This window comes from Chionomys nivalis, chromosome 3, assembly GCF_950005125.1.
Source record: "Chionomys nivalis chromosome 3, mChiNiv1.1, whole genome shotgun sequence".
Classification (NCBI taxonomy): Eukaryota; Metazoa; Chordata; class Mammalia; order Rodentia; family Cricetidae; genus Chionomys; species Chionomys nivalis.
In genome coordinates this window covers 121,632,757-121,656,725 of record NC_080088.1, presented here as the reverse complement: position 1 = coordinate 121,656,725, position 23,969 = coordinate 121,632,757, and the positions used below count along the sequence as shown (strand labels likewise).

General features: G+C 45.4%; 1 protein-coding gene across 2 annotated transcripts in view; it reads right to left on the bottom strand.

The window, feature by feature from the left end:
* The window catches only part of Coro1c (coronin 1C), a 75,620-nt gene that overhangs the window by 18,482 nt on the left and 33,169 nt on the right, over positions 1–23,969 (bottom strand). For both annotated transcript variants that reach the window (XM_057764258.1, XM_057764257.1), the window contains exon 3: positions 7,709–7,831. In XM_057764258.1, the coding sequence (XP_057620241.1) occupies positions 7,709–7,831 (123 nt within the window). The remainder of the gene's footprint in view (positions 1–7,708; positions 7,832–23,969) is intronic.

Genomic DNA, 23,969 nt, shown 5'->3' with positions numbered 1-23,969 from the left:
GCTGCAGCATCAGTACTCCTACCAGGAGAAGGAGATGGACAGGAGGGCTGCCTGGGGGTCACCTAACCCCGACTACACAGCACACGGCACAGGGGACTCAGCCTCAACAAGGTAGAAAGAGAACCAGTTCCAAAAAGATATCCTCTGACTGCCACATGCCACCCCACACCACAAGTAAAACATAAACAAATAAATAAAAGATGGAAAAGCTAGGCATAGTGGCCACACCTATAATCTAGCATTTGGGAGATGGAAGCAGGAGAATCCTAAATTCAAAGCTATAAATAGATAATGGAGATTGACCTTTCCTGTCCTAACACTGGAGAGATGCTGCTTCAGGCGAGGCAGCTGACAAAATGAACAAACCCATGATCACAACTCAATAATGGGTGTAAATAATTCAAAAGCAGTTTTGAAATTTAGGCTTATCCTCTCTCACAGGCATGGAGGAACCAGCTCTGCTGTCCCCCTACAGAACATCAGCTGAAGATGTTCTTGTGGCCATGGATCCACAGCACATACCCAAAGTCACCACAGCAGGCCTCACACACTTCCAGTTCCGCCTGACCCTCTCACACAGTGCCCCATTGGTTATGTGAGGTGGAAGCTGAGAATCTGGGAACTTCTTGGCTGGGCACAATGCTATTACCTGAGGCTCTGGGGCCACTGCCGCTGCCAATAACCCATGCAGGGCTCTTCTGTTTAAAATAAAAAAGGTGTGTGTTTGTCTGAAAGTCTCCAGCTACTGCCCCTAGCACAGAGGCGGAGGGAAGTGTCACGACAGACGGGGATGAGCAGACGTGCCTGTAAAGGTCACTTCAGCTGCTCAGCTCTGAACTTCAACAAGTCTGTCAGAACACACAACTTAGAGTCACTGAGTGATTCAAGCATGATCTAAGTGCCAGGCCCGTATTTAAGAGTTTAGGAAAATTAGGGAGATTTAGCCTAGAACACTATTTAATTAAAAAAGTGTTTGCTCTGCCAAGATGGGGCAGCATCAGAGGATTCTGGGAAGAGAGTGGTCTGAATAACAGCTAGTATTGGGATGTCCCCAAACCTCAAAAACACAGAGCAAGTAACAGACTAAAGCACTCAGGGACAAATGAGGACTCAAAATCCCAGTGACAGAGCACACTTCTTCCCTGACCTGACACAGCAGGCTATGAACACACTCTGGCAACCAAGAGAGGTTTGCCTGTCTTAGCAGCAGCTGATCATGGGAGACCCCTACCCCCACCCAAGGCCTGGAGAGGCAAATACACCCTGCACCTAGTGCTCTCAAACCCCACCAGCAAGGACTTCTTTTCCTTGACAAGAAAGGCCAATGGAAGAGAAAGAACCCAGAGGGAATGGTTGACCCCACTGGAGCAGGCAGGAAACAGGGGGGTGGGGTGGGAATAGCAAAGGAATGAGAGAGGCCAAACAAAAGGCAGGCCACCTTCTGGAAACTTCAAACTAAACTCACACAAAACTTCAGTGTGAGCACTCTTCCACGCACACACGTGCACTCCCACTCCCGTGATGAGAGTGGCATGAGAGAGAGAGATGGCTCAGTAGTTAAGAGCTCTTGTTGTTGGAGGACCCCGGTTCTATTTCCAGTACCCACATGGTAGCTCACAAACTTATCTAACTCCAGTTCTAGGGGATCTGATGCCCTCTTCTGACCTCCATGGGCACCAGGCACATACTTGATGCACAGACGACACACGATAAAATATCCACACACGTAAAATATATAAACCTAAGAAAAAGATAATTTTAAGAGCATGCTAAAAAGACATGCTTTAAAAGTTAATAAAAAACTGGCATGCTATTTCAAAATAAAATTAAAAAGACATTAAGAAAAAAGATAAATCAAAACTGAAATTTTAAAAGATAAATAAAAAAATTAGAAATTAAAAAATATCACTTTAAAAATAAAGGAGGGAGCATACTGGAGAGATGGCTCAAAAATTAAGAGCATTGGCTATTCTTGTAGAAAACCTAGGTTCAATTCTTTTTTTTTTTTTTTTTTTTTTTTTGGTTTTTCGAGACAGGGTTTCTCTGTAGCTTTGGTGCCTGTCCTGGAACTAGCTCTTGTAGACCAGGCTGGCCTCGAACTCCCAGAGATCCACCTACCTCTGCCTCCCGAGTGCTCGGATTAAAGGCGTGCACCACCACCGCCCGGCTTCCTAGGTTCAATTCTTAGCACCCACAAAGTGGCTCACAACCTTTTTTAACTCCAGTCCCAAAGGATCCAATGCTATCTCTGGTATCTGTGGTTCTCGCAGGCACATGGCGCACATAAACTCATGAGCATAAACACAAACAAACCAATAATGTACTCCAAGTAAAAAGCAGCCACCCAAGAGGCCCAGGGGAAGATGGTAGCCTAGCTCCAGCAATTGTAAAGAGGTAGGAGGCCGTCTGAGGAAAGTCTAAGAGCACTGCACTGGACAGCACCTTCCCCACCACCTGCTGTGTGGCTATAGCATCCCAAGAAGCCTCTCTTTGTAATGAGCTGGAAACCGCCTCCTGCCCATCACCAGCTCTTCCCAAGTGCTGAAGCTGGTCCTGGATGTCTCCACAGGAAACCACCTGTCTACCTTAGTGGCTCATGCTGAGTAACAGGGCTCGGTGCTGACAGCACATGCGCTGCCTTCCTGTTAACTGTGCCATAAGATGGGTGCTTTCTAAGTGCAGTATCAAGGGGAAGACCAGATGGACATCTGGTCTACCCGAAGACTTGGACTACCATTGCCTACCCTCAGGTCAACTGGTCACCAGCACTGAAGGGTCATGTTCCTCATTCAAAGTCTGTAGCTCAACTGCCAAGCTGAAAAAGGCAAAGACTGTAGGACTTGGCACTAAGCCAAATCAAATGAGTACTATACACAAAAGGAAAAGTTCTCCAAGGTAAATAGCATGGAAGAAGCATCAGTAAGACCTACAGTCTAAAGAAGGAAGAAAAGGCCTAGAGCAAAACCCAAGTATACAAATCCTACCCAGGAAACAGAAGGAAATGGATCTGTGAATTCCAGACCATCTTGGTCTATACAGAAATTCCAGGCCAGAAGGCTACACAATGAGTGTCTTAAAATACAGCAAAAAAGTCTGGACAAACTGACAAATACTGAAGACAGCAACAGGTCATAGGAGCCTCCAAATGGTGCGTGGTGGGCACACCTACAGTTTCGGCACTTTGCACACAGAGGCAAGAACATTGCTGGCTTGAGGCAAGACCCTATCTCTCTCTCTCTCTCTCTCTCTCTCTCTCTCTCTCTCTCTCTCTCTCTCTCACTCTCACACACACACTCACACCTGATAATTTGGGGTAATTTTCTGGGGTTGGGGAGATGACTTGAAACTATGGGGCTGAAGAGATGGCTCAGCAGTTAAAACACTGGCTGCTCTTGCAGACTGGGTTCTGTTCCCAGCACCTATGTGGCAGATCATAACATAAATATCTGTAGGTGATGGTGGCACACACCTTTAATCCCAGCATTTGAGAGGCAGAGGCAGGCAGATCTTCATGAGTTTGAGGCCACTCTGGACTGGTCTACAGAGTAGGGTCCAGGACAGCTAGGATTGTTATACAAAGAAACCCTGTCTCGGAAAAACCAGGGGGATAAAAACAAACAAACACCAACACTAACAACAACTCACCGCCCCCTGACCAAAAAAAAAAACCCCCTAAAAACAAACAAACAAAAAGTCTGTAGCTCCAGTTCCAGGGGATCCAACGCCCTTTTCGCCCTTTGGGAACCAGGAATACAAGTAGTAAACATATGTACATGCAGGCCAAACCTTCATACAAATAAAATAAATCTAAAAAAAATTTAGAGACTTGGACTATATACTAATATATCACACCATATATTTAGGAGCACTGATTCTGAATTACCAACAACGAAGAAAAAAAAACCTTTTAACTAGCCGGGCAGTGGGAGTACACACCTTTAATCTCAGCACTCGGGAGACAGAGACAGGTGGATCTCTGTGAGTTTGAGGCAAGCCTGGTCTACAGAGAGCGAGTTCCAGGACTGGCTCCATAGCTCCTGAGAAACCCTGTCTTGAAAAATCAAAACCAAAACCAAATAAAACAACAAAAAACTTATAACTAAGCAAAAGGAATGACTGATAAGGAAAAGAAAGTTAATATCTGATTTCCACAGCAACACCATTTATCAAAAGAAAATCAAATAATACCCAGCTAGATCTTCACCTGTGGGTCGTGTGTGTGTGTGTGTGTGTGTGTGTGTGTGTGTATGAGAGAGAGACTGGGAGAGATAAAGATTTCTTCTGCACAGAAGATCTGTGTACAAGGGATGTATGTAACACCAGATATTTAATACAGATGACTGAACATCTGTGCATTCTAGATTCTGGGCCAATGGTAACTCCTGAACCAATCCTGAGGGATGACTACTTGTTTTCATTGACGGGACAGCCCAGGATGCTCTCAAACTTATGAACTTCCTGTCTCGGCCTCCAGAGTGCTGAGGTAACAGGTGTCAATCTGATTTCACATCAGGCCTGAACATCTTTAGTAAATGAATGGAAAAAGCAACAGCATGGCTTTAAGAGCTACTGGTCTCCTTATAAACTATTGTCTGGGGCTAGAGAGATGGCTCCTCAGATAAGAGCACTGGCTCCTTTTTCAGAGGACTGTGTTCAAATCCTGTTTCCACAAGGTAGCCCCAAACTACCTATAAATCCAGTTTCAAAAGACCCTACACACACTGCACATACATACATGTACATAAAACACTCATACACTTAAATTTTTTATTTTTATCTTAAAAACCACATTATTTACATTATAATTCTTTTGGGGGTTCGAGACAGGGTTTCTCAGTAGCTATAGAGCCAGTCCTAAAACTCACTCTGTAGATCAGGCTGGTCTTGAACTCACAGAGATCCACTTGTCTGCCTTCTGAGGGCTGGGATTAAAGGTGTGCACCACCACCGCCCAACTACATTATAATTCTTAACAGTAGCCAAATTAGTTATGAAGAAGCCACAAAAACAATTTTATGGTGGGGGTTATCACAATATGAAGAACTGTATTAAAGGGTAGTAGCGTTAGTTAGGTTGGGAATCGCTGCCCTAGATCACTAAGAACGAGCAACAATCACAATTACCTCTAGCACCCAGACCATGATGTAGAAACATTACTTTTCATTTGAAGAAACCAGGGTGTAATAGAAATGGCCAGTCAATGTCTGGCAGAGATGCCCAAGGTGAGCTTGAGACCCTTGAATGAATCACAGCGAGGAGCAATCAAAGACAACACAGCCGTTTTAGATCTCAGAGAACACAGGGCAGGCTGAGCATGGAGACGTGGCAGTTTTTGAAACTGATCAAATACGTTCAAGTTCATTAGTTCAAATGAAGTGAAGAAAAAACTTCATTTTCTGAGGATGACAGAGTGTTAACTTGTCACCTTGGAAACAGAGTAAACTGAAGAATCAGGTAGTTGCCCACACTCCCTTTCCTATGCAATCCAGAATACCAGGTAACTGAACAGAAAGCAGGTGAGCTGCACTGGGCAAAATTTGGCTCAAACTCAAAAACAGATCAGAAGCAGCTATGAGAGCCACTCTGTGCTCCTTTAATGACTCACTATCTGTAGGAATGAAGGTCTAATAGTTGTGCAAACCCAAGAGGACAGAACTACAAGGGACTGGACCTGTGTTGACTCTGGGATCTAACTTCACATTTGCAGGAAACTCAGGCTGGAGCCCCTGACCTGCTCCCGAAGGACACAGTCAGCAAAAAACAGACAGTTGAAAAGTACAGACCAAACATTAGATTTATTTATTCAATATGTATACAATGTTCTGCCTGCGCGTATGCCTGCAGGCCAGAAGAGGGCACCAGATCTCATCACAAATGGTTGTGAGCCACCACATGGTTGCTGGGAATTGAACTCAGGACCTTTGGAAGAGCAGGCAGTGCCTTAACTACTGAGCCATCTCTCCAGCCCCAAACATTAGCATTCTATGCAATGCTGATCTGGCATTTAGGGAAGCACGTGTGAGAGAGCAGCATCCTAAAGAAAGATACACGAGTGATCTGAAGGCGGGTGTGTGGGGAGGGCATGTATGGTGGCAGAGTAAGAAATCACCTGGCCCACTCCATTCACTTCGGCACCACCTCTTTCAATACCGGTGTTTTATAGACGCTGTTGTATTAAAGGATAACAGGCTCGGCAAGGTTGGCAATGAGGAAACAGATAAAACCGGCTTCCTCACAGCAGTCAGGACTCTCAGCTATAGGCTCTGGCAGCAGGCCTAACCTGTATTCCCTTCCAGTAGCTAACATATACACAGCCACTGGCCATCAGTCTAGCAAGCACACACAAAAGGACTGACTCCTTTACTGGCAGCATGCTCAATACGCTTTTAGCTGCCAAAAGCCCACGAGAAAGGTGGGGAAATGTTTAAACAATGTAGTTCAGGAACTCATTTGTTTGTGTACATTATTTTAGTTAATAAAGCATCCTAAGCAATAGACAACAAAAAGAAAATGGAAGGAGTATGGTTCTCCATGCTTTGCCTAAAGTAGACTACAGATCATTGAGGTAGTCATATCTAACCTTGCTGACATATCTTGGGAAAGTATTGTCTTAGTGTTTTTATTGCTGTGATAAATACCATGACCAAAAGCAAGCTAAGGAAGAAAGGAATGAATTCAGCGTCACAGTTCCGCATCACCATCCATCACTGAGGGGGGGGCAGGGCAAGCACCTGGAGGCAGGAGCTGATGCAGAGGCCATGGGGGTGGGGTGGGGGTACTGTTTACTGGCTTATTCTGCTTGGCTTGCTCAGCTTGCTTTCTTATCGCACCCAGGACCACCACCCAGGGTGTCACTGCCCACAGTGAGTTGGGCCCTCTCGCATCAATCATTAGTTAAGAAAATGCCCCAAAGGCTTGCCCACAGGCCAATCTAGTGGGAATTTTCTCAATTGAGGGTCTCTCTTCCTAAATGACTCTAGTTTGTATTTAGTTGACAGAAAACTAGCCAGTACACACTGAGAAGTGATCCAAGTTAATAATCCTACTAGAGGGATAGATAGTGCACACTGAGGAGCAGGGAGCTGTATCCTGAAAGGTGTCTTGTGGACGTGATTGGGAAGCTGAGGCAGGAGGATCACCGAAGCCTAGGGAGTTTCAACACCAGAATGGGCCACTAGCAAGAAAGATCTTCTTCAAAATAAACTTTATGGGGCCGGAGAGATGGCTCGGTGAAAAATACTTTCCAACATCAACTTGGAAACCATCCCTTGCTATGTTCCCATTGTCCCCAATAATTGCTGTTATTATACTTTATCTGCACAACTTTTGGCATCTTGCTATCCTGGAGCACAAAGTTTAAGAGAGTACTTTTTTCACTCTTTATTTATTTATTTTTTGGTAGGGGTGTTCAGTTAAATGTCATTAACAAAATGATTAGAAAATCATCTTACTTGCACCGAAATCTTTCCTACAGATATCAATTGTCAATGGCAGGTCGTTATCCCCTCAGACAGAAAAGAACAAAGAACAGTACAACTTGTTGATACAGAGCTTGTAAAGGCTAACTGTCAATAAGCCTTAATGTATAATCCAATGTAGTCACTCGGCTAGGATGCCTACTTTTTAAGCCCTGTGCATGTGTGTATATGTGTGTATACAGCACTGGAAGCAAGAAGTGAGTCCCAGTGCCATGGATTTTGGAACTTACCATAACAGTGCAATCCTCTGAACCGCTGGCAATAACCTGGTCGTTATGTGGACACCAGTCTATGTCCAGCACTGGCCCAGTGTGGCCACATACCGTAGGATAGGATTTGTCAATTCGCCCCGTCTGAAAGAAGAGATAAACCATTATGTGACACAGTGATATGGACACCATCAGCACATGCTCACCATCACTGCCCAGTGGCTACTGTCTGTATATGATCATGTTCATCTTGCTCAGTGCCAACCAGTGAGAACCACCATTTTCACTCTAGAACAGTCACTACTAACGGCACTCTGCCACATTACAAGGACTCAAAGTTCTGGAACCAAAATATTTTGTCTGCATTAAAAATAGCAAAGACAGCTGGTGTACACCTTTAATCTCAGCACTTGGGAGGCAGAGGCAGGTGGATTTCTGAATTCGAGGCCAGTCTAGCCTACAAAGTGTGTTCCAGGACAGCCAAGGCCACAAAAAAAAAAAAAAAAAAAAAAAAAAAAAAAAAAAAAAAAAAAAAAAGACCCTGTCTTGAAAAACAAAAACGAAAAACAGCAAGGAGAATTCATGTCTTTTTCCCAAAATACAATTCTATAGCAGCCACATTGCTGTAGACAAGTTTTACTGGGATAAGGGGACCCTTTGATATTACTTAAAATGTAAAGCATAATTCCCTTTTTAAAAGTTTACTTTATTCTAAACTATGGGGTTTGTGTGTACAGGGGTGCCATGCCTATGAAGGTCAGGGGTGCTGAATCCCCTTGGAGCTGGAGTTATAGGTAGCTATGTGCTGGAAACTGAACTTGGGTCCTCTGAGAGAGAGAGCAGTGCAAACTCTCAATTGCTAACCCACTTCTCCAGTACCCAAGTGTAAGAGAACAAGCTACTAAAGTATATATGGTGACTGCTTCGGAAATGACAGACACTGTTAAGGAAAGCTGGAGCTACTGCACAGGGGCTAAAGGGTGAGGTTGTAACACCTCCATCAATAGAAATGCCAGTTAGTCTAGTTCACACCAAGCGGTACCTTCCCACCTAGTTCCATATTCCACTAAGAAAAGGATGTTGTTCAAAGTTACCACAAAGCACATGTGTTATGTGTTAGAATCTAACAGACAATCTAACAATTTGGGGCCAATCGAGACAACTACATTATGGTGATCCGGGTAAAATATCAGAGCAGTCAGGAGATCAAAGAAGGCACAATAAACACCAGAACAGGAGGAGGAGTACAACTGACAGGGTAGGACCCCGGAGCAACAACTCCAGAGGAAACAATCTCTTTTTTTTTTTTTTTTTTTTTTTTGATTTTCGAGACAGGGTTTCTCCGTAGCTTTTGGTTCCTGTCCTGGAACTAGCTCTTGTAGTCCAGGCTGGCCTCGAACTCACAGAGATCCGCCTTACTCTGCCTCCTGAGTGCTGGGATTAAAGGCGTCTGCCACCGCCCAGCCAGAGGAAACAATCTTATACACACACAAATATAACTTGTCAAAACATACTTGATTAAAACAAAGTAAAAACAGACAAGAAACACAACAAACTTGAAATACCACTGGAAAGGAAGTTCCAGGCCAACAGGGACTACACAGTGAGATCCCGTGAAAAATACTGTCCAAAACAACTTTCCAAAGAACAGAAAGGGTAATGTCACTGACACTGTCTCGGAAGGACATGCAGAAAGGGAAGCACAGACAGAGTACAGCCAGAAACATGAGCATTCAAACATCCACGCACACCATACTGTCTTTAAAAAAGAAAAAGGGGCTGGAGAGATGGTTCAACAGTGAGGAGCACCAGCTAGCTCCTCCATAGGACCGGGATTTGTTTCCCACCACTCATCTGTAACTTCAAATCCAGAGGAGCTAGTGCCATCTCTGGCCTCTGAGGACACAAGGAAGGCACATATGCAGGCAAAATCCTCATACATATAAAAATAAACACGTAACATTTGAAGGAAGGAAGAAAGGAAGGAAGGAAGGAAGGAAGGAAGGAAGGAAGGAAGGAAGGAAGGAACGAACGAACGAACGAACGAACGAACGAACGAACGAACGAACTGTGGGATATTCGAAAATACGGCGGTTCATGCCTGTAATCCCAGCACTGGGGAAAATGAGCAAGAGGTAAGTGAGTTTGAGACCAGCCTGGGCTACAAAGACCCTGTCTCAAAACAAGAGAACACACATACATAGGCCAAAGAAAAAGACAAGTTTGAAAGCAGAGGAGACACAACAGCACAGCCACTGAGTCATCACAGGCAGACAGAACAGGAGATGATATGAGCAGAGGGTTCACATGGGGGAAACCCAGGAACCAAGAAGATAACCTGTTTCTCTCTCTGGTAACAAGAGAACTGCCAGTTAAAATGACAAGGGCTGAGAGACTGCACAGTGGCTACGGACCCTTGCTGCTCTCCCATAAGACTTGTGTTCAGTCCCCAGTATCAATGTTGGGCAGCTCACAACCAACCGTTATTCCAGCTACAGAGAATCCCACACACACTCTGTCCACCATGGGAATCTTCAAATGCACACGCATACCAACACACACACACAATAAATTAAAAATAATGAGGCACTACTTGACATCTATTACAAATAACTGGAAAAGTCTAAACAGAAGTGCAGGAGCAATGTCTTGTTACACGTCTTCTGTAATAGCGACAGGTACACTGATGACATTCCCCAGAAGTGTCACTTTCTAAATGATCTCAGTGGGGGAAATGTTCCTATATTGTTTATATGAAGAAGATTCCCTATGGCAGCACTGCTAATAGTGGCAGAAGTTAAGAGTCATTTCACTGTCCTCAATCATGGGAACAAACATTTACATGAAAGTTTCATGCCCACAAACACACATAGAAAAATGGAAATGTGTATGAACACTGCCTGACAAAAGAAAACAATTTAAAACAGAAACAAATGAGCAGATGTGAGAAGATCCTCCCTGATGAGGAAAAGGACAGGGGGTGGTTTTCCACCTACAGCTGTTGTACTTTTTTCTTCCAAGAGAGAGATGAGGCCAGGCAGTGGTGGCACACGCCTTTAATCCCAGCATTCTGGAGGCAGAAACAGGTGGATCTCTGTGAGTTCAAGGCCAGCCTGGTGTAAAGAGCTAGTTTCAGGACAGGCTCCAAAACTAGAGAAACCCTGTCTTCAAAATCAAAAAAAACAGAGATGAGACCAATATGGCAAAATTCTAACATCTACTTATCCTCAGGGGTACATGAATATTTCATTTTATTTGATGTTTCCTATAAAAATAAGAAAATTCAAGCATATCAATATACTGTTAAGAATTTTACATGAAGATTTTAAATCACATTATTTATTTGTGTATGAGCACACAAAGTGAGTCATGGCAGCCACACACATGTGGCGGTCAGAGGACAACTTCTGGGAGTCAGGTCTCTCCTTCCAGCATGTGGGTCTCGAGGACAGACCCAAGTTGTTCACTTGGCAGCACACCCACTTCGCTGCTCATCACTACTATTTCTGCCCTAGCAAAAGTTATTCTGTTGAACTGTCTTACCCCAGGCCCCACTCGGCACTGTGAAAACAAGTGCAGAGATGAACTTGAATGCCCGGGAGTAACAGGTGGTGTTTGAACCTGGGATAAGTGGGGCCACTCTCTGATGGAAATGGACCTGGAGCACTAGTCCTAGCTAATTAGATTAACTATACAACTACACACAAGAAGCCTCTTTAACTACCCCAGCTTGAACAGTAGCAGCTACAAGTTAGCAGGTGGGTATCCACGTGTATCCTTTAGCCAAGTAAGATCTCCAAGAATAAGCAGTATTTCTGTCATTCCCATCTGAGTCACAGCAAGCCCACAGCATCAGAATATCATGCTCTATTTTCCCAGAAACGTGCCTACTGCTAAAAGGGCAACTTCCACATACTTCCTTCCTATTGGAACCAAATAACAATAAACAGAGCATGGTGGTGCACACCTTTAATACCAGCACTCTGGAGGTAGAGGTGAGTGAATCTCTGTGAGATCAAGGGCCAGCCTGATCTACAGAGCGAGTTATAGGCCAGCCAACAGAAACACCAACTAAAACAAACGAGCAACAACAACAGGTAATGGTGATAGATAATGTTTCGGAGTGGGTATAGGAACTAAATTACTCTCTAAATAAATGAAGGCACAGTACCCATGAGGCGGTTATCTTAAATGTCACTGGCCATCCCTACTAGGCTTGAATAGGGAAAGAAAATTCCCACCAGGACATGGGCTATGCAAAGGGCGCAACAGTAGCCTTGCAAGCACTGGCAGCCAGCCATCAGAAACAGGGAGTTAATAAAAACGGATACTCTGTAAGCAGCTGCTTCCTCTGCCTACGGTGATGTCACCGTAAATCCTGCTAACAAATGAAGCAGCGTCACACTGCAGCACTGCACAGAGCGAACTGATTACACACAGAGAGACAAGCACAAGCATGAACATAGCCAGGAAATGGCATTCAGGGTGCACACTGACCATCTGACACACTGCATATAGGATTTATAACCTCCAAATAAAATTAAAACTGAAGCACAATCACACTTTTAAACCACTATTAAGACTGTGATGATGGGGCCCAGCAAGATGCCAAGCCTGATGACCTGAGTTCAATTTCCAGAACCCAAATGGAACTGACTCCTTCCAGCAAACTATCTTCTGACCTCTACATGTGCACTTGGTACATTTGTTGTCCCCTAAAAAAAACAAGTAAACAAACAAACAAACACAATACTGTAGATGGAGTATTTTGGTAACTGTGACAATGAGCTAAACTTGTAAGGATGAGAAGACATCACTGAGAAAGACTGAGAGGCACAGAGTTCTCATTCACCCAAGACACATATTCATTTGTCATCCAGTGAACAGCTGAGGAAGTGTGACTGCTCTGTGGGTCTGCTAGACACTCCAGGATGCCACAGCGTACCTGCCCCTCAGCAGCACGGGTCAATAATAGCACAGCTGGAAAGCTTATAAATTTAATGCCAGTTTTTCAGTATCTTTTGTTGACTAAAAAAAGACATTTTAAGGGCCTCTGCAATTTTCCAATATTCTATATTAAATGATTTCATTTTACTAATTTTGCTTCATCCTGGGTTTCACTACTTTTCTTTTTAAAAATTTATTTTTCTTTAGTGTGTTTGTGCACGAGTGAGTACACATGCCATGGAGGTCACAGAATAGCACTGTGGATTCTGGGGACTTAACTAAGGGTGCCAGGCTTGCATAGTAAGCACTTTCACCTGCCATTTCATTGACCCAGATATCACATATCGCTAATTTTGCTTTATTTGCTTGTTTCTTTGAGACAGCGTCTCACTGTGCAGCTGGCTGTCCTGGGGCTTGATGTATCCCAGGCATGCATACCACACCACCCAACATTGCTCCTTTTCTAGTACAGAAACTGCAGTCTTTTGTGTTCTGAGCCTTCAACAAGGTTTTAATTCACTTACTTCCTACTTAGTTGTCTGGTCACATGTCACAGAGTGGCTTCACGGTGCCTCCCCAACCACAACCCCAAGTGGTTGAGATTACCCATAGTAAACTCAATAACTGTCAAAACCAACACACAGGTTTCTAGAGACTCTGCTCCAGCTCCTGCCTCATAAGCTCATGAGACAGTGCTGAAATGGGTCAGGACCCTGGCATCCTCTCCTCAGTACCTGACAGATCCAGTGGCCTGTTCCGAGCCAAGCAACATGACCCCAAGGGAAAATTCAGTCTTTGAAGTGTGCAGACAGCTGGCACAAGGCAGAGTGTAAGGGCACAGTTTCCACGTGGCTGGCCTGAGCCAAAGGTGACAAGTTTGAGCACATCCTAGCCAGCAACCCCCAGCCTGGCAAAAAAGTTGTTGCCAGCTTTGGGTTTGGGGCAAGACTTTAAAATTTCAAGCAAGTGTAAGTAAGATTCAGCCTCTGGATAGAGCTTACACTTCTTAACAAAATCCATTCAATTAGGCAGCAAGTCCTGCCACAGGCATGGGGAGGGTGGCAGAGAATGGGGGAAAATGGAAGCATCAGTAAACATAAAACTCTACATAATAGGCCTTTAAAAAAGAATGTTTTCCCTGGCACGGTAGAGGAAGCTTTTAATCCCATCACTTGGGAGGCAGAAGCAGGTGGATCTCTGAGTTCTAGGCCAGCCTGGTCTACAGAGTGAGTTCTAGGAAAGGATCCAAAGTTACACAGAGAAACCCTGTCTCGAAAAACTGAAAAAAAAATTTTTTTTTTCGAGACAGGGTTTCTCCGTAGCTTTTGGTTCCCGTCCTGGAACTAGCTCTTGTACACCAGGCTGGCCTCGAACTCACAGAAATCTGCCTGCCTCTGCCTCCCGAGTGCTGGGATTAAAGGCGTGCGCCACCACCGCCCGGCTGAAATTTTTTTTTTGAACTGAACTGATTTTGCAAAAGCATTCCTCTTTAAGTGTAAACCTCTGGTTACAATGGTATGACCACCGATTCCGAGAGAAAGCCATAGTAGCTTCCATCTAGGTCTAAGCATGTGCTGCATCTGTCTCACACTTCCATCTTAGGCAGTATGTGCTACATGTGCTAAGTTCACACTGTGAGATCAAACACTAAATGTTACAACATACAGCAAATTTCCCACGGACATTATTATACAGGGATGCCACTCTGCAAGAGATGGACCTGGAGCATTTTCACCCTCACGGACCCTCAAAATCTAAGGCTCGTAATGTGTCCTGTGTGGTTTATACAAGATCATGCACAAAAGAGCAATTCCTCACACTGTGTGCTAGACAGTCAGTCAATCAGACACAATGAAACTGCTGCTAGAAAGGACCAATGAGCAGTTGTCACCGGCCCCTTCCAGCATAGAAACATGTAGCATTTGTTAACCTGTTCCTAAGTAACACATACCTTTGCAAAGGTAGTTAACTACTCCAATGGCAAAGTGGCAGTGGCACATGGGTCATCAGTCTCAAATATCCCCTTGAGACACTCAAGGCAGCTGCACACTTCCTCCTAGCGTCTATCCTGAAACTTACCACATAACCCCAACCTCTGCTTCCTGTTCGTCTCCTATCAAGTTGGGCAGCTGCCTCACTTTCGTGTCCTTTCCAACTTCCTAGCTAGGCCTCTGTTCCAAACTGGGTCTGGCCAGACAAATGTGAGGGACCAGTGAGCCGCACTCCAGACTAGAGAAGGGAAGCCAACTCTAGGAAGAGGGAAGAGCAGCTCAGTCTTTCCAATGTTTGCTTTTTATTTAAGGAAAAAATGAGGACAAACCCACTTGATGCGCCCATATTTCAGTAACAATTCCTTTCCAGCTTTGGGTCAATAGACTGAGAACTGGTGAACTCCAGCAGGGAGAATGGAATCAAACCCGTGTTTGCAAGCAAAGGAAAGTTTCAGGAAAGCATAAGGGTTCCATTCACAGAAGCAGGGTTCAAAGGAGTCAGGAAAGGGCATCTGCTGAAGCTGCTGCCTTCTCCAGCTTCATTTTTCTGAGAGAGAATTATTTACGGAGTACATATCCTGCTAGGATCTGTGCGCTCAGCTGCTCCACAGGGAGGAGCCATGGTGACTGCACACCATGGGCGACTTGCTGATGAAACACACGGAAAAGTTTTGCTTTAAGGGAACAGAAAGAAACACCAGCCTTCAGGTATGTGGGCGTGTTCTGGAGTCAAACAGACTGAGTTACGCTGTGAGGTAAAATAAGCCAGCAGCAAAGGCTGCCAGGGAAGGTGCGGCCCTGAGGGAAAACAGACTGTGCCTATGGCACACAGGTAACCTTTGCATCACAGGCTGCCTCAAGAGCTGGGCTCAACAACTTTCTTTTTTGTGAGGTGGGGCCTCTTATATAGTGTCCAGGCTGGCTTGGAATTCAGAGATCTGCCTTACTCTACTCCCCAAGTGCTAGGATTAAAGGTGTATGCCACCACGCCCATGTTTCAAAATAATTTTTAAATTTATTACTGTGTGTGTGTATGGTGGAGGTCATGTACATGCTACATCACTCATGTGGCAGTCAGAGGGCAAGTCTGTGGAGAAGCTTCTCTCTTTTCACTTTAAAGATATTCTAGGATTAAACTTAGACAGCAATTACCTTTGTCTGCTGAGGCATCTTGCTGCCCAAGTACTGGATTTAATATAGATCAGACCTAAAGTAAAGCCCATTGAGAACTTGAGAGATATTACTATAAAACTATGAATATTTCATCAGAAGGCAAAAAAGAGTGAAAAAGTTACCATGTTCTTATTCAAATAGGCCACACTGGGATGTAGTTCAGTGGCAGAATAATGGACAGATACACAGTCCTAATGCAATCCCTGTAGCAACAGAACAATAAAAGCCCCAAACTGAACTTGTTTGGGGCTCCCACCAGCCCCCAGGAGTTCTTTCCTATGCTTCATAACAATCAGCTTTCAAAAAATACAAAACAGCAACCTGAAAAATGGATTTCCTTTGTGGAGGATAGGGATTTAGTTTACTGAGACAGGGTATCACTATGTAACCTTCGCTGGCTGGAACTCAGTATTTAGACTAGGCTGGCCTCAAACTCTGAGATCTGCCTGTCTCTGTCTCAGTGCTGGAATTAAAGGTGTGTGCCAATTCTAACTGCAATGGCCAACCCAGTATTTCTTAAATGACTTGAGAAAAAATTTACAAAGTAAAACCCCAATACTTCTGATCATCATACTTTGATGTGACATCTCTGAGCTGAGATCAGACAAAAATCAAGAACCATGATTGGGCAGAATATAGTCAAACCAGCTTTTCAGCTTAAAAGAACAGGAGTACAGATCTAAGTGGACTATAGAGGGTGTCCCACCATTAAAGAGGAAGCGGTTGTCTAATCTGTCCTAGTGAGCAAATGGAGCTGCAGGACAGTTTGTAGAGGAGTGGAGTGTAGACTCAACTCAGTGGCAGGTGTCACTTATGCAGGACTCAGCTCTGCCAGATGTAAGCCACCAGCAAACACACACCCCAGCTCAGTCTTCCCTGAACTCTACAGGGCTCTATACCCAAGCGGCAAGGATCTTCAACTTGCCAACAGTTTGCTGCATGTGTAGACGACATTGCAAAAATGTGTTCATTCCACATCGAGGACTTAGTCTGGGAGCAGCGACTGGTGTGCTCAGTGAGGACTTTACGATATCCAGGAACCCAGCAAAGAGTTAAACATTCCCTGCGCTGGACTAGGTGGCTTCTCACCACACACTTTTAGATCCCATCATTCTCCAAGCAGCTGTGCAGCCAATCAAAGCAAAGGGAGGAAATTATCCTGGCCAGCTGTCAGCCCCAGAGCACTGATGGCCATATATGGTAAAAACCACTGTCAGAGCCAGTCAGGCCTGCAGGCTGGCTGCTGGGGACACATCCGTGAACTGCAGCGGCAGAAGCTGGATGAGGTGAGGAGATGCACAAAGGACAGGCTGCCTGCTCATCTTGGGGGTGGGGGTGGGGTGGAAACCATCATCTGCTGGGCATACTCTCAGTGAGTCACAGCCATTTGCAGTCATCAAAAATAGCCCCAGGGCACACTGTGAGGTTCCTTCTGCCAGTACTTTGTGCCTCGTTGTTAACTGGGGGGGGGGGGGGGGGGGCACAGAGCTTCCCCTCCTCCTTGCCTTGGAAAACACAGGCACTGGGAGGAAATGAAAGGGCCCTTCTGTGGCACTTCATGTGGTAATGAGGCCATGCAGCACTCATGTGGCTGGCAGCTCAGGACATAATTTAGAAGTCATTGTTCTGCACCTGGTGCCCTCCCACTGCATCCCTAGCCCATCCCCCAGCCTTTCAGGGCCCACACACTTCAAAGTGTAGGCACTGGGGGCATCAGACAGACTATTTCAGTAGACAGTGGACAGGCAGCTCACAACACACCAAGAAATGGCACGTAATAAGACCCTCTTCCATTAACACCAAAAGCTATGAAGTGCCAAACAGCCACCTCTATACAGTGGACAATCAGCATCACTCTTCGTGGAAAGGAAAATCGCCTGTCAGCATGTTCAGCTGACACAGCAATGCAGCCAATGCAAATTTGGCAGGTGCTGGCACAGTGGGTCACACAGAAGCGCACCATGGGAGCCTGAGCTCCTTTTGAATCGCCTGTGAAAGTAGGAACTTATCAGCTCAGCGCCTTGCACTTAAAGGAAATCCTCAGGACAGAGCTGCTGGGATCTCATTACTACCACAAGGTATGGCACACACGGAGACTGAACACCTGACACTATCTGGGCCAATAGCAGGAAGACCAAGCTGTTGTCTGGTTAAGCTTTCCATCAGGGAGAGAATGCAAAAAGATTCAACTAGACTACAAGTCCCGAAGACCCCTGGTCCTTCACATACAATAGGAAGGAAAAAAAACAACAAAAAGGAAGACTTAAGACACGGAAGTTCAAAATAAGAAAAGGCCTGCGGTCTAAGGCAGTCGCTCCTGTACCAGGTTCAAATTCCGCAGGAAAGAGCAGCCAAACAAAGGGCTCACAGCTCATGAAGAACATCCTTCAAACACAGCTGGATGGAAATATGGCATCCCGCTCAAGCCCCTGCCTCCTCCTAAGGTTAAGGGAAGACATCTGGTTGGTGCAGCATTACAGGACCTGAGCGTTTGTTGGGTTCTTCACAAGCTCTCAAGGAAAATGACAATTCTGCACAATTCATATTAGAAATAAAGAAAAAAAGCCCAACAAATGTGTGATTTTCTACCATAAAGCTACTTTCAACAACTTCTGACTTACAGTGTTGGTTCATGTGATACACAAATGATCAGATCCATTTCCTCTAGCATGCCATTCTCCCATGCCAAGAAAGTCAACCTACACTTTGAAGTTCCAGTGTGGAAGAGATGTGGCCACCACTGCCTTCCTGGGGCAGAACACATCCCCATACTTCTCAGATTGTACACTGATGGGGCTTTGCAAACAATCTTCCTTGTCTTCCTCACCTTCTAGCCTTAGGTGGGATTCATCACCCAGGGCTGGAGCACTTGATGCAGTCACAAGGCTCAGCACTGGGTTATCATACGAACTTTAAAAACAGTTACCTAGAGCCGGGCAGTGGTGGCGCACGCCTTTAATCCCAGCACTCAGGAGGTGGAGGCAGAGGCAGGCGGATCTCTGTGAGTTTGAGGCCAGCCTGGTCTAGTTCCAGGACAGCTTGGACTGTTACACAAAGAAACCCTGTCTTGAAAAACAAAACAAAAACAAACAAAAAACAATTACCTAGACAAAACCTCCTGCCCACAGGTGGAGTTGTCATCCTCGAATGGCAGCGGGCACAGTGCAGCAGCAGCTATGCGGACTGGAAGTGACAGCACTCCCATCTTCCATGCTCTGAGCTTGTGTGGGATGTGAAGCCTACTATGGGCATACTACCAGCAGACAAAGAAAAGTACCAACCAATCGGTTCCTCCTACCACGAGAAACTTGTTCAACTCAGAAGTCATCTTCTCAGACAATGACATGAGCCTGTTGGACAAGAACCATGACTTTGGATAAAATTACACCCGCACACACATTCATTTTCAACATTGCTCAGATCAATCACCACTGTCTTGTGGAAACCAGAAGTATGAGTCGGACCCAAGTTTTGTGATTCCTGGAGAGTGCCACTCAAGACTGACACTATACAATACAGCCAGCTGGGGACTGTCTACAGAGGCCTTAGTGTTGTGCCTGATGAAGAAGTGACTGGCACCCTAAGAGACACCACAGACCCTTGAAGCAAATGAATGACTTCTATGAGAAGAGTTCTCAGGGGCACCACAAAGCAGTTCAGGGAGATCTTTCTGCCTGAGATGACCCTGCTGTCCTCTGTCCTGAAGAGCACACTAATGATGTGCACCTGTTTAAAAATGTTGATGATTCAATTAGGAGTCCACATCAAAGGAATAACATACAGAGGGATCAAAGCAGATAATGAAAAGTCCGTTCACTCTGCTAAGCAGACTCAAGATGCTCCTTGTCACCAGCCCCAGCAGCTTTGTGGACAAAGTATGAGGCACATCACTGGAGAGATCTGTGCAACCTGGTTCAGGCAAGAAGTTGAGCCCTTCTGAAAGGTGGGTGAGAATGGCTCTGACTGGGATGAACCCTAGATACAGAGAGGCCAGATGTACAACAGAACAACCAGCAGGAATTTTTGAAGCTCACTGAATTGAAAAGAGCTCAAGTGCTGTATTTTGATGACAACATACACAATACACTGGCAGACATGATGCTAACGTGGAGCTGACTGACTGGTGCACACATCCTGAGTGTGGTCCAAGATCAAAGCCATGAATATGAAGGAGTCCATTCAGACATGGTGCAGTTGCATACCTGACTACAGACTGGGCTATTGGAACAAGTGTAGGCTCACAGAAGCAATGAGTTGCAGTTGGTTTTGTAGGCATGAAAAAGGGAGATGAAGAGGATAAAGGAAAAGACCAAACTTGTTTTCTTCAATGCTGAGTTCAGTTTTGCACAGACCAGACCTCAACCTTTCCCAAGGGGGAGGTCACAACTCATAGATCTATTATATAGTGTTTCTGAGCTATCACCTAAACTGTGACACCCACCATCTGTTCTACCCCAGGATTCCTCTGCAGCACGGTCATGCTGAATGGTCACAGTCCCTCTACCTTCAGAGAACCCCTGCTGCAGAGAGACCTAGGGCCAGTACACTGTATGGCAAGAGTGAGGCATATCACCAAAGAGACCAGTGGGACCCGCTCAATGTGCTTATGAAAAAGCCATTGCAGGTCAACAACTTGACAGGGTCGGCTTTCAATGAGACTATCGATTTCTAAAAAGCATAAATCAATATGCCTTTTGGTATTTATTTTCTACCTTGTGGAGATACCCAGGTTGAGACAGGTGCTAGTCATCTAAGATGCGGCCTTCCTGCACACAGGGCCCAAAGGCAGGTTTCATGTTGAGACTCAGATGCAGCCCTCTGGAACTGATGAGTCTACTTGATGTCATCTGTGTTCAGCAGGTCAAGGGAGAGACTGTTCTCAACAATTTGTGAGAAATTTCCTGGTTGTTTACAGGCAGAATGATGGCAAAGGCAGGGGTACAGTGACATGCAAAGATAGCCTCGGGCAGAAGGCAGATGATCTAGGGAGCAATTCATCAGCACCAGCCTGCAGCGAGGAGCAGAGGGGAGTCCAGTCTGCAGTCAATTCCCAAGCCTTCTGGCCCTTAGGCTTTCGCAGACGTCCCACACTGCTTCAAAAGAATGCAGTCTCCTGGAAGCACTTTCTTGATCCCTCAGTAAATGCTTGCTGTGCCCCGACAATGTAACAGGTGGTTCTCTGTTCTATAGAGATGGGACATTATACAGTGGGGCAAGAACAGAAGTGAAACCTCAGGGCTCAGCCCATGAGTGGGAAAGGCAGCCAAGACTTGAGAGAGAATCACCGAGAAACAGGTGAAGGGCAGATCTTCTTCCCTTCCCCTCTGGAGGAAGAAGAATCCTTTTTAATGTCTGCATCTACAGCTTCTGTTAACATATCTGCTGCCCTGTCTGAGGGCCACAGGAATGGCTGGAGTTAGGAGTCACCATCCTGTTTAATGGCATTTTCATTGCAGATGACGGCTATGTGCCTATGGACAGAATAGCCATGGTTCATATTACAGGACTCACTGTGAGTCTTTGCTCTGACTTGGCATATATTCTTTGGGTTGTGTTTTGGTTTTTCAGATAGGATCTCACCATGGAATTCAGGCTGTCCTCAGATCCTCTTGCCTCAGTTTGGAGTCCCAAATGACAAGGTGGTAGGGCGGGTTTGGTGAGTATTAAATCTGAATTATGGCAAGATCATGAAGGAGGCGTGCATCTAACTGCAAAGTGTAGTGTGTAAATGAGCTGTGCCGCGGCCACTGCAGTGTCAAGTGCCACTATGGGACCTCCTTCTGCACTGCACTCCACACACAGGGGGCTCAGCAGTCTGGTCTTCTCCAGAGCGGGAAGAATGCTGCTGTTTGCTCATCCCTGGTGTCTGGCAGCTGGCATTCAATGCTGGCAGGAGACGCTTGGCACTGCACAGGTTTGGGGTCTCGCAGCCTCTCCTCTGGAGAAGCAGAATGTAGAACCAGGAGAAGAATTCTGGGCACAGATTAGTTTACCTGAGAGTGAGATGGCTATATTTTGAATGCAAAGAGTCCAGAACCTAAGCCTTGGGGGAGAAAAACATTTTCTGGATATGAATAATGATTTCTTTTTTTTTCTTTTTGAGACAGAGTCTCTCTACACGGCCCCATCTGTCCTAGAACTCACTCTAGACCAGACTGGCCTCTAACTCACAGAGACCCACTTGCCTCAACCTCACAAGTGCTGGGATTAAAGGAGTGTGCCACTATATCCAGCTCTGAATGAATTTTACAACTTACTCCTGTGCAGGAGGGTCTCAGTCTTGGGAACACTAAACTCTGTGGTGCTGGGATCTGACATGGCAGAGGCCAGCAGCCTGCAACCCAAAGTCACGCTGTAGCAGCACACAGCTGGGCTAGGACAGGAGTATTTTTCCCATTTATTTGTTGGTTTTTCAAGACAGGGTCTGTCTCTCTCTCTGTCTCTGTCTCTCTCGGTTTTTCAAGACAGGGTTTCTCTGTGTAGTTTTGGTGCCTGTTCTGGAACTCGCTCTGTAGACCAGGCTGGCCTCAAACTCAGAGATCCGCGTGCGTCTGCCTCCCAAGTGCTGGGATTAAAGGTGTGCGCCACCACCGCCCGGCTCTTCTTTCTCTTCTTTTCCATTTTGCTATTTGTCTATGTCTACTTCAGGCAAGATGGGTTCCGACTTGTCACTATCATGATTCTCTGCAGGGATGCGACCTCTGACACCCAACATCTTGTTCCTTCTCTGTTCTTTTTGTGCACATTAAGTACACTGCTACAGGGGAGGCAGATATGTTTCCTACAGCTTAAGAAAAATCTATAGAACAAACAATAAGATTAGTTTTGATGTTTAAAAATAAGTAAATAAATAAATAAATAAATTTAATGACCCAGCACAAGTTTCAAGGGCCTGGACTACACTGTAAGATCCTATCGCAAACAAAAATGAATGTTTATAGTCACACACACGCATATGCATTTATATTCTCTATCTACAGTTCTTTTAAGGTAAGAATGTCCAAAACTACCAGAACAGGCATGGTGATGGACAGCTCATCATGTTAGGTCAGGAAGAGCACTCACCTAATGTGTAGAAGGCCTAGCCTGGGACCAGGGAGGGGCGGGACAGTCAGAAAGCCACTTGTCTTAGTCAGGGTTACTATTGCTATGATTAAACACCATGGCCAAGAGCAAGTCAGGGAGGAAGGGCTTATTTGGCTTACACTTCCACATCACTGTTCATCATCAAAGGAAGTCAGGGCAGGAACCTAGAGGCAGAAGCCAATGCAGAGGCCATGGAGGGTGCTGCTTACTGGCTTGTTCCCCATTGTTTGTTCAGTCTGCTTTCTTATAGAACCCGAGACCACCAGCCAGAGATGGGCTGGGCCCTCTCCTATCAAATCACTAACTAAGAAAATGCCTTACAGCTGGATCTTATGAAGGCAGTGTCTCGGCTAAGTTCCCTCCTTTCAAATAACTCTAGCTTATGTCACATTGACATAAAACTAGCTAGCACAGCTCTTACTGCTCACACACGGAGTGTAAACCACCATTACATGTCAAAGACTATAGTCAGATAATACCTGTATTACGGTTGCTGCCTGCCTATCAAGTTACCCCGAAACACAATTGCCTAAAAATGAACATTTATTTATCACCTCACAGCGTCTGCTATCAGGAATTCAAAAATGGTTATGTAGTGTTTTGTGTCAAAGTCTCATAGGACAACAAAGGACAAGGTCTGTCCTGAATAAGCTAATGAGCTACAGCACTGTTGGAGGGTCCATGGGCCTCTCCACAGAGTAGTTTGAATATCCTCACAACATGGCAGCTCCAAAGAGGCTATTAGGCTTTATGACCTACTCTCAGAAGCCATGCTCCAACACTTCCGCCACATCCAGAGACCCACACAATGGCACAAATACCAGAGGTCAGAGTCACCAGACGCCATCTTGGAGAATGATCCCACAACACTGTTTGGACAGACTTTGAAAGGCTGGACAGTCACTTGGTTTACACTCTCCACCCAAGTGAATCAAGAGAGTATGATCAAATGATGGCCCTGTCTATAGTGGGTAAGAAAGTAATCATAATACAGTGTGACGGTGCAGCCTGTGGTACAGCACAGCACTGCAAGCAACCAAGAGAACCCAAAGTGTGCTTTTCTCTGCTCAGCAAGTCATGAGTGA